Source organism: Ostrinia furnacalis, unplaced genomic scaffold, assembly GCF_004193835.3.
Source record: "Ostrinia furnacalis isolate ACB-3 unplaced genomic scaffold, ASM419383v2 OfSCF4829, whole genome shotgun sequence".
Lineage (NCBI taxonomy): Eukaryota > Metazoa > Arthropoda > Insecta > Lepidoptera > Crambidae > Ostrinia > Ostrinia furnacalis.
Window position 1 is genome coordinate 2,462 of NW_021135068.1, and position 11,685 is coordinate 14,146.

General features: G+C 42.7%; 3 protein-coding genes across 3 annotated transcripts; 2 read left to right on the top strand and 1 right to left on the bottom strand.

Annotated features, from left to right (window-relative positions):
• Positions 1 to 320: 320 nt before the first annotated feature.
• Positions 321 to 6,610, top strand: LOC114360065 (PAX3- and PAX7-binding protein 1-like; the record flags this gene model as incomplete). The annotated part of the gene is made up of 3 exons (XM_028314619.1): positions 321 to 517; positions 5,290 to 5,479; positions 6,393 to 6,610. Coding segments are annotated over 3 exons (555 nt in total), but the record flags the coding sequence as incomplete, so codon positions are not given.
• On the bottom strand, positions 1,860 to 4,359 carry LOC114360068 (uncharacterized). The gene has a single exon (XM_028314623.1). It carries the CDS (start codon positions 4,192 to 4,194, stop codon positions 2,071 to 2,073), a length of 2,124 nt encoding a protein of 707 aa, XP_028170424.1. The 5' UTR covers positions 4,195 to 4,359; the 3' UTR covers positions 1,860 to 2,070.
• A 3,022-nt stretch (positions 6,611 to 9,632) lies between the features above and the next one.
• On the top strand, positions 9,633 to 10,490 carry LOC114360067 (uncharacterized). The gene has a single exon (XM_028314622.1). It carries the CDS (start codon positions 9,633 to 9,635, stop codon positions 10,488 to 10,490), a length of 858 nt encoding a protein of 285 aa, XP_028170423.1.
• The last annotated feature ends 1,195 nt before the right edge of the window (positions 10,491 to 11,685 follow it).

Below are 11,685 nucleotides of genomic sequence, written 5' to 3' on the forward strand. Positions count from 1 at the left end.
CTGTACAGTTTAATTAAGCTGTTAATATAAAAGCATACAGAGGTCGATTACATACTTACTATGTTAGATGATGATGACATTATTTTTTAGGCTTGATTTCCTTTTAGGCTGACATCGGTGACCGACGTCAGCGGCGCGCACGATTACACACTAGTTCTATGTAATCATCTGCCGCTGACGACGGCGTTGCAGTGCGGTGCTTCATAGAACATTGTGTTTATTCGTACGCTCGACCGATGTACGCGACCGACGTCAGCGTAGGAGGAAATCAAGCCTTAGAGGTTTTGAGTATAATCCTGTCATCTGTTACTCGCCAGTAGCGCCAACTAGTGAGCAAATACTATATCCCAGTTTCCATTGAGTGGACCGTTATTCCAGGAGACACGCTAGCGGAGCTTAACCCGTTCACGCTGGCGCCGCCACCGCCACCGCCACCGCAAGCGCCGCACTTGCGCCCGCTGCGTGCCGCCGCTCCGCCCGCTACCGCGCCGCAATTATTGGCCGCGCTTACAGAGAGGTAAGACTTTTTTTATTTTATTTTACCATTCTTCTTCTTTTTTGATGATGTTGGCAATACACGTCGCGTCGAGGTCGATTTGAATGACGCTTTAGATTCCAGTCCTATTTTACCATTTTCCAGCCAGTGTCAAGTTATACAGGGTGTTCATGTGTCACCGGATCAACGCAATACCATACCTATCGATTAAACCTCCGTGTATATTCAAGGCAATTTTGTTGTTACGAAGAGAGAGATGTACACACGGCCACAGTTAACTATCCATTTCCGTTTTTGCTCTCGCTCTCATCAAATGGTGATTCTTTGCGATAGAACGAGACGACATGACATTTGCCGATGGTACATCATATCATACCATTCGATTGAACCCGTATGTTAATTGTTAAAGACCCTATATTATAATAATTTTATTAGAGCAATAGGACCAATTACTGTGTTGTTCTGCCACAAGAGTGCAGCACTAGCTCATAGAGATGTTTGACGTGTCGTTTAAAGCGTTAATGAAATTGCAAATAATATTTTAAGCTCATAATAGCTAGGCTAGTATTTGAATACTGCAATTAATTTAGTGCTCTGTTATAATTTGATCTGTTTTCACAGTTGTTATTGCTAAAATAGATTTGCCAACTCAATTCACTTTTAAAGATCAGAATATTTTTTATTCTAAATGATAAAGGTCAGAGAAATAATAAATAAAAAAAGGGAAAGTTTTAAAACACACACATTTAATTATTAAAATACACAAATTAAAACGTAATCAAAATAATAAGTAATTGGACAAAACTAATCATAATTAGGTATTACATTTTATTTTCTGACAAAACGATACCTCTCTCTCTCTCTGATTTGTCCATTAAAATTAAGTATAGAAAAATTGACCATCTTCATATTCTTATAAGTAACATGTTAAAACATATTTTAAACTTAAAATTACGTATTAAATTAAATGAAATTCATTTGAGACAATAATAATAATCAATAATTAATTATGATGTTGATACACAACAAGAAATATGCTTTGACTGAATGTTATTGCGAATTATCGACTACGTGACGCAACTTAGCGTTCACAATTATGTCAATTTATTTGTATTAAATTATTTCCATTGCACATACTTATTTTTGGAAAACTAAATTACTTATAGGTACTAACTAAAAGCGAAAACATAACAAAAAATTACCGAAAGTATTTTATATCTTGGGCTTAAAATTGCGCTTATAAATGAAAATCAAAGACAAAAATAGCATAATAACGACGATCACGCTATACATGATGATAAATCAAAAATCTAAAGTAACAAAACAAAAAAAAATAGATATGTAAGTAATAGCGAAAACATAGGGATTTACATTACCGAACTAGCACTTTTAATTGAATTTACCGAATTACAAAACGTCTACGTCGAGGGCCAACTTGAACGATCCGTCCATGTCGACGCAGCGGACCAACGTCACAGTATCGCCTCGGTGCAACTCCACCGGGTCTTTGAGCAGGAACGCCAGCGAGTCCACGAAGCTGCCGCGCCGGTTGGTCGGGAACGACTCCGTGCCGATTACAAAACGTCTACGTCGAGGGCCAACTTAAAGGAACCGTCCATATCGACGCAGCGGACCAACGTCACAGTATCGCCTCGGTGCAACTCTACGGGGTCTTTGAGCAGGAACGCCAGCGAGTCCACGAAGCTGCCGCGCCGGTTGGTCGGCAACGGCTCCGTGCCGTCCAGCAGATGGATCTCGTACCAGCACAGGATCGCTCCGCACTCGCCGTCGCGCGTCACCTCAACCCGTACCGTGGCCGGGCCCATGTGGTGCACGCAGTCCGCCATCGTCTCCGGGTCGGACAGCGCCTCGTATTCCAGTCGCGTCGGGTCGAGGTTAAACACCTGCGACGCCTGGAACGGGTTAAGAGCGCGCGCCACCGGCCCCTCGTCACACACCTTCGTCAGCGAGTCCAACTTCTCGCTGCTGATCAGCTGCGCAATCAGTTTCACCCGCGCCGGCAGCGCCAGCCCGTCTTCCTCGAGGTGCGCGACCCGCAGGTGGTACATTATCCTGCAAATCGTCGAGTCGATCTCGCCGCTCTGTCGCAGCCCGTTGTACACCACCGCGCTGAATTTCTTATCCCCGAACACGTCGAGCAGGTTCGGAGCAAGCACCGTGAATCTGTCCTTCTCGATGCCGTGCTCCTTGAAAACTCGCTCGATGAACCGCCGGTCGTGGGGCGTCTGCGCGAAGCACGTGAGCGAGCGCGCGCCGCGCTTCAGCATGAAGAGCCCGAACACGGGGAACGGGCACAGGTCGGCGATGTCGGCTTTGAGTACGTCGCGCACCTGTGACAGGTACTGCGCCGCGAAGCCCGCGCCGCTGCGTAGCGCCTCCACGTAGGCTGTGTCGTTCAGGAACGCCACCGTGGCCGGCCCCAGCCGAGCGATTTGATCCGTGTCGGAGGCCAGCGCCAGCATGCCTCCCTTCGATTGAAGTTCGACGCACACCTCGTCGTCCCGTTTGATCGGTCGAGGTATGAAATCGAAAAAAATCGCCTGGGGCCAGGCGTCCGAGCGGTCGGGCGATCGCGGGTCGGTGGTGAGAGTCACGCCCTCGGCCATGTGCAAATTGAAATAGCCGACGAGCACGTTCATTTCGGCGTCCTCGTCCTTCCCTTTTAAACGTGCGGTGTACGCCTCGACGCCGCGATATTTCGACATTATGTCGCCGTAATTGTTGAAGTCTATTTTGAAGGCGCTCCCCGCCTCCGTAACGTATTCCACGTCGTCGAACGTCGCGACGTCCTGGCCGTGGAAGGATTCGGCCCGGTCCGCGTGCACCGGGCCCGGGGTGACTCCCAGGATGTGCTTGGCGGCGGCGCCCAGCTGATGCCTGGCGATGAGGCGGTCGCACTTGGCCCCCACGACGAAGAACTCGGCGCTGCTCGGAGTCACCCTGCCGTCTTGAAAGTGCCTGCACTCCCAGATCGTTTTGAGTGCAGGCAACAACTCGTTGCCGAAGAGTCCAGGGCCGAACTTGTTCATTACCAGCATCGTTTTACCCTTTACTATATCGGGCAACTCCAGCTGCCCGGTGTCCTTGTTTGTCGTTAACACGTCGTGGATGTTGCTTCTGCCTACGTAGCTGCGGTGGGGTATCGACTTTGATTTATTTCTTTGAACATAAGTCGACGTTATGTCCGCTCTTGAATTGTTATTTTTTCTGTTGATTATGTTTATAGTCCTCTCGTACGCTTCTTTCCGTTTCTTATCATTCAAGAATCGAAAGTTTTCGGCCTCGAAAACATGTTTCTTTGCCGAGTCCAAGTTTCTTTCCATCATTACTAAATTAGAGTCGATTTGGATAATTTTCTCAAAGTGGCAAAGCGCTTCAAGGGGTTTTGAATTTTTCATTAGATGTTGGCCAATGGCGTACAGTATATTTATGTTGCCGGGGTACATACGCATCGAGACGACATAATTGATGTACATCTGTGTCCTTTTGCCCGGCACCTTGGCCAATATCTCATTATATTTGGTCAACTGTTCCCGGTATTCGTTTTCGATGCCATGTCTCAATTCTGGGTCCAAATTGACAGCCTTTATATAATATTCAAACGCTAACCTTGGGTTCTGCCTGTTGGCATGCTGGCGCGCTTGTTCCAAGTAGTGGCGGGCGGTGACGGAGAGCATTTCGATCGGTATTCACTCACAAACTTAAGTTAAACTAACACAGTCACTGGTTCACTGTTCTTGAAGGCGAGACTCGGTTGGTAAGCACGGGAGCTTGAGCACAACTGATCGCGATGAAGTGTAGATGCGCACTGGCCCTCTGCTAGACGGTACGACGGCCGGTCCCTTCACATGGGCATACCCCCTCCCTTTCTAGCCCCTCTACCTGAGAAAGGTCACTAGGATTATGGTTTAAACGCTCACACAAAACTCATACGATATTGAACCTTATCTCGAAGGTGGATGAAGTTTAATTTGTTTTTATACTTTTGTTGCCAGCGGTATTTCAATAAACAAAAGCTTAAGCATGGTAATATTACCTACTTTGAAAAGTCGTGGTATTTTCTGGAATCATCACATGGATTAGTTTAAGAAATAAGGTGTTTATTCATCACTTATCAAATGAAAACGATGGGTGGCTAATTAAATTAATTACAAATAAACCAGTTTATTACAGTTTCGTTTGCGTTTATTTGGTAATGTAGTTCATGTATTAGTTTAGCATCGCTATTTATGCTGCGATTTTAAAGTTGTCTTATTTAATTATTATTTATTGATTTATTTAAGACTATTTGTCTGGAGGTAAAATAAACTTTAAGCTTCTAGAATTAAATATTGCGTGTTACTTCTTACTACAGGCATTAGGTCCACGGCCTCTATTAAATAAATTTACACACGGTTAAATTTATACAATGCAATACATTGCATCAATAAAAATAAAGTTAATTATTTTAGTTTACTGTGTTATTTTTGTTGACTGTAGCCTGAGAACTTAAACTGTACTCAGGCTGTGAAAGCCCCTAAAACACCACGCAGACTACCATACTTTTTGTTGACCGATAACTTAGCCGGTCTGTTAATTAATCTGAACATGTATGAATGTGTATGAGGACAAAAACAAGAAGCCTACTAAACTCTCGGCCGACTAAAAGTCTGTAATTTGTGGGAAGTATTACAGAATGTAAAATCATAAAATGTAACCGCGTTTAACGTCAATGAAGATGCATAAAGTTATGTATTATTTCTAATATCTTAATTGACTGTATGTGTTTCTAGGCTCCAAGAGCTTCAAACGGACCGCTCGCGCACGGCTGCGAAGCGTGACGAGTGCCGCGATAGGCTTGTTCACGCGATACGCACACGTGAATCGCGCGGTGCACGCTGCGGGCAGCTGGATGCGGCTTATAGGCGTGCACAGGCGGCTCGAGGCTACCTTACTGACCTTATTGAATGCCTGGATGAAAAGGTAGGCTCTGCATTATTTGAAAGTTTTTTCTCGAGTTATTGAAACGTGACGAGTGCCGCGATAGGCTTGTTCACGCGATACGCACGCGTGAATCGCGCGGTGCACGCTGCGGACAGCTGGATGCGGCTTATAGGCGTGCGCAGGCAGCTAGAGGCTACCTTACAGACCTTATTGAGTGCCTGGATGAAAAGGTAGGCTCTGCATTATTTGAAAGTTTTTTCTCGAGTTATTGAAGTGTGACGAGTGCCGCAAGAGGCTTGTACATGCGATACGCACGCGTGAATCGCGCGGTGCGCGCTGCGGGCAGCTGGATGCGGCTTATAGGCGTGCGCAGGCGGCTAGAGGCTACCTAACTGATCTTATTGAATGCCTGGATGAAAAGTTATGTTCTTCGCAGGATGTGAAGCCTCTTAATATGAATTTGTTTAAGTGCGAAAAGTGCCGCGAGAAGCTCGTACACGCGACATTCACGCGCGAATCGCACTCACGCGCTGTTGTCAGCTAGACGCTGCATAGACGTGTAAAAGCGGTCATAGGTCACCTCAAGCTTAGCTCTTTCTGGGCTATGATATTATGTCCTATTTTGTGCGATGAGTTTCTCAATTTTAGATGTGCGATTCGCACGATATGTGTTGCGATAAAGAGTCTTCTCGAAACAGAAATAAGGTTCAGTCTAGTGTAACTGTGTAAGGTAAATGAATGACATTATCCCAGATGCAGTAGTGCGATGAGTTTCGCAACAGATAAAAGCCTTGTCGAGTTCTCGAAACAGAAATAAAGTCTAGTATAAGAATGAATGAATGCTTTCCCCCTAGATGCGTGCGATGAGTTTCGCAACAGACGTGAGATAAAGGACCTTCTCGTAGCAGAAATAAGGTCCAATCTAGCCCAAATGAAATGTATTTCCTTCCAGATGCCAGAGCTGGAAGCGCTGGAGGCGCGCGCGTTAGCGCTGCAGCGGCGCCGCTGCGAGTTCGTGGTGGAGCGGCGCCGCGCCGACGTGCGCGACCAGGCGCATGACGTCATGGCGCTCACCGGTACGCTACTATGTTCCTTACGCCAGGCCTGTTCATCTCCATGAGTTTGCATCGAAAACAAAACACGCGCGATTACCCATCCTGAGATACCTCATCGACAGGACAATCACGAGCGAGTATTGACGCACGCACGTGTATTCTGTGTAATTAATACTGTGTAATATTTTTTAACTGCCTGAATAATAATAGAAACACAAAATATAATTCATGGTTATTGATGTATTTCCTCCGCCATTTTCCGCAGTTTGGCACCTCACGTCACACATCATTTTACCGAAGTCAGCCTTATGGCTTCGGCGCAGTACCGATCACTGACGTTTGTCAGCAAAATGGTGCCCGACTCTTGAGACAAGCTAAATTACACCATATTGTTAACGACATTGAGCATGCATTTTTTTAAATACCTTCTGTACGTAGTACTTATTATTATTCTGTGCTTACGACTATAACCATAAGGCCCAAAGTATACATCTTCAATACCCGATGATTGTGGTCTCTAAAGTGGATTTTAGAATCGCACTGAGCGCTCGCTGATTGATAGCGCTGACAGATCAATATGCATGTAATTATAACGTTCGCTGATCGCGACGTGCGCGACCAAGCGCACGACGTCATGGCGCTCACCGGTACACAACTATGTTCCTTACGCCTGTAACTATGAGGCCCAAAGTACAACTGCCGACAAACTGTTCAGCAGTTTGGCAGATTATTAGAAAAATTGATGTAACTTTTATGAGACAATAAATAAATAATTAAAACGCTACAAATTTTCCATACGACATTCAACATACGTCACCGAGATTCTAAAACCAGCCTAACCTGTTGTCATAAGCGAACGACAAACGCGACAACTCGACGCGACCTGATGCAAAAATATAATTTAGTCGTTGCATAATAATGGCATGTAACCTTATTCCCGTAACAAAACTTCAACGACAACAAATCGCTGAGTTGCGATCCTATCGGGTAATCGTTCTATCGAAATGGCCCTTGTGAATACGGATTTAGAACTGTTTTTCAATAGGACGACTTCTAAACGTCAACGAGATTTTAACTGTGTCAAAATACGTGAATTAGGCCACAGGCCGTCGTCGCGTGTCATACGTTACGTGAATTATTGATCAATTAACGAGTAGGTACAAAAGGCTACGCAAATCTTCGATATTCGATGATTACGGTTTCTAAGCGACTACCGCAGTACAAAGACATAGACACATATGAAAATAGATGAAACTAGAGCTATTTTTATCGACAAAAAAGAGGTCTAAAATTTTTTGAGTTTTTTTTTAATTTTTTATAGAACATATATACACAATATTTAAACTAAGCGGTATATCCTGATAAAATAAAAACAGTAATAATGCTAAATAACAGGCGATACTAAAAAAATACATAAAATACACAAAAAATGCCAACAAAGAATAAAAAATGATACTTTTTGAAAAAAATCTGCTTTTAAATTCGCGTTTTTTTGGTTATTTGATAAATTTCTCCAAAAAATGCCCCTATAACAGGTGGTTTTTATTACTTTGTATTATTCTTTATCGTATTATCTTTGTTAAACCAAAAATCGCATGTCTCTATCTCTATCACAACATTTTACTATGATCGTTTGAACAAAGGCCTGCCACAACATTATTCTCCGCTACAGGTAGAGACAATTTTAATTTTAACTAAAATGCTTATTTTACTTCGAAATCTTTTGTTTTTATTTGAAATCTAACTTGTTTTTATCAAAATTACAAATCTAGAGCCATTTTCAGTTTCGTTGTTAACGAAGCGTTGAATGGCGCGCCCGGAGAGGCTTAGTTCAAACGATCATTGCAAACGTTGTGATAGGTATAGAGACATGCGATTTTTGGTTTTACGAAAGTAATACGATAGAGAATAATACAAAGTAATAAAAACCATCGGTTAAAGGGGCATTTTTTGGATAAATTTATCAAATAACCAAAAAAACACGAATTTAAAAGCAGATTTTTTTCAAAAATTATCATTTTTTATTATTTTTTGGCCTTTTTTGTGTATTTTATGTATTTTTTTAGTATCGCCTGTTATTTAGCATTATTACTGTTTTTATTTTATCAGGATATACCGCTTAGTTTAAAAGTTATTACGTTTTCTTTACAATAAGTAATTGGAAGAAAAAAATTCTAAACAAAATTTAAAAAAAATCGCAAAAAATTTTTGACCTCTTTTTTGTCGATAAAAATAGGTCTAGTTTCATCTATTTTCATATGTACACTTTAACGTGACTCACACTGTATATCTATGGCCATTATCATCAATTGCTGGATATGGCAAAACACGCCATTTTTCCTGCTACGTGGTATTAAAATTTGTATCTTTATTTAACATTTAACTGGTACCATGACTATGCATTTTTATTGTTTCGGCTATTGTTTTCTTTTGTTAAAATAAAGCTGCATTTACTTTACTATCGGCTTAGGCCATACCCAGGTAGCTTTACAATATTCAAATAGAACAATGAAGCTTCCTTGGTTTTGTTTTCTGCATATTTGTTAGTCCCAAAATATTGAAAACTGAATAACAATATTGGCTCGTGGTATTTTTAAAAGCACCATTTACTAATTATCATGAGTCAGTAATCCGAGCCGGTTTTTGGACTCCGATATTTGTATAAATAATTTTTTTACTAGATTTTTAATGATAAACATTACTTAATAGGCATGATGATTAATAGACATTTTGGTGTTTTAATGATAGGCAACTCAAAAATAGAAACATTGCTGAAAGAATCATTTTTGTAGAATAAATAAATCTTAGACTTGGAATATCACATGATTAGATATTCCTGTAGGCACTTAGGTTGAACGTACCGTAACTAGGTCAACGAAACGTCGTCAAACGGCCTTGCACGATATTTACTTATAACAATAAATCAGTGTGTATTTGGTATTGACCGTGTTTAATTGTCTCTATAATTATTTAACCTCATCATCCTCACACTCAACCCGACACATCCATACACGCTCCACATTGGTGACCCCGACTGAAGTCCTACTCATTAATCGGTGACTGCACTGCACAATTCTATTGGTCTCCACAAGCGGAATCGCCATAGAATTTTCAAAAGGCACATAGTCACTGAAACAATGAGTCTGGGAAACAACTGCGACGGCACGGTCATGTTCGGCTGTGGAATTTCTCCCGGAACCAGTGTCGGTACTACTCCTTCAAGCAGTGAGTTAGCAACCATCACAGTATCATCAAAAATACCAGAATTTTGGACTGAGATGCCGAGAGTTTGGTTCGCGCAATTCGAGACAGTGATGGCTCCACAAAAGCAAGGGGATGATGCGAAATATAGCCTGGTCGTATCTAAACTCGACAAGGACGCTATACGCCAAATTTCGGACATTCTGATCTCACCCCCAACCACTGACAAATACAACACCTTAAAGAATAGACTTCTATCGGTATATGAAGAGTCAGAAGAACGGCAGTTTCAAAAACTAGTGAGTGAAATGGAGTTAGGCGATCAAAAACCATCTCAACTACTACGCCGTATGAAAGAGCTCGCCAAAAATACAAATGTTCCCGATAAAACGCTGCTTAACTTATGGACTTCAAGACTTCCACCTCACGTTCGCGCTGTCCTTACCGTCAGTCAAGATCAACAATTCGATAACCTCGCTGGAATTGCTGATAAAATCGTGGAAAATAGCAGAGGCGACATATGTGAAGTATCCACCAGCCAACCTTCGGTTATGATAGAGCTGCTGGCGCAAATGAATAAGCTGTCTTTAGAAGTAGCTGCCCTACGAGCTCAAGTCAGTGACAATAACAGCAACCGCTCCAACTACAGAGATCGAAGTCGTTCGAGATCACAATCTCGCTCGAGAATAACACCAGACAACCCGAAATGGTTATGCAAGTATCACCTGCGCTATAGAAATCGAGCACGAAATTGTGTCAAGCCATGCAACTGGAAAAAGCCGTCGGAAAACTAGAATCAGCGTTGACAGAGGCGGTCGTCAGCGCTATACTCCCGTCTAACCGCCTATGCATAACCGACCGAAAAAGTGGGTTTCGCTTCCTGGTAGACACCGGCGCCAATATCTCCGTTCTGCCTAAACGTGGGACAGGCAACATACAAAATTCGACATACAAATTATACGCTGCGAACGGAACCGAAATAAAAACCTACGGCGAGAAAACGCTGACGCTAGATTTAAATATGAGACGACCTTACCGATGGACATTTGTTGTGGCAGACATTACGCAACCGATTCTAGGTGCAGATTTTCTAGAACACCACAACATTTTGGTTGACGTACGAAATAAAAAGCTCATCGACGGTAAAACAGGACTTTTGACACCAGGAAAAGTCATTCAGTCAAACATACCAACACTTCGTACAATAAAATTGGCTGAACCGTATGCTGACTTATTGGAAAAGTACCCGAACGTTACTAAACCACTGAACGCCCTCTCCGAGCCCAAACACGACGTCAGACATCAAATTATCACCCAAGGTCATCCCGTTTATTCAAAATGTCGTCCGTTACCTACAGACCTATATCAGCGGGTTAAGAAAGAAATAGAGCACATGTTGGAAGCAGGATTATGCAGACCATCCAAGAGTCCCTGGGCCAGCCCTCTTCACGTTGTTAAGAAGAAAAACGGTGATTTGCGTTTGTGCGGCGACTACAGAAGATTAAATGCAATAACCGTTCCTGACAGATACCCAATACCTCGATTGACAGATTTCGCATATCTGCTGCCTGGAACAGTAATATATTCCCGAATAGACATCCAGAGAGCTTACAATCAGATCCCAGTACAAGAAATCGAGAAAACAGCTGTAATCACCCCATTTGGTCTATTCGAATTCCCTAGAATGCCATTTGGACTACGCAATGCTGGTCAGACGTTCGTCAGGTTCCTTAACTCCGTGCTCTACGGCCTAGATTTCATCTTCACGTATATAGATGATATTTTGATTGCTTCAAAATCAGAAACTGACCACAGACGCCACCTAAATGAAGTACTCAAAAGATTGAATGAAAACGGCATAACCATCAATCAGTCTAAATGTGAATTTGGCCGATCGGAAATAGAGTTTCTGGGATACTCGATCAAGCCCGATGGAATAAAACCATTGCCAGAGAAAGTAGAAGTCATCAAAAACTACCCACAACCCGA

Bases quoted from the DNA above. Each gene is read 5' to 3' on its own strand.
- LOC114360068 (XM_028314623.1), bottom strand. From the start codon at position 4,194: ATGCTCTCCGTCACCGCCCGCCACTACTTGGAACAAGCGCGCCAGCAT.
- LOC114360067 (XM_028314622.1), top strand. From the start codon at position 9,633: ATGAGTCTGGGAAACAACTGCGACGGCACGGTCATGTTCGGCTGTGGA.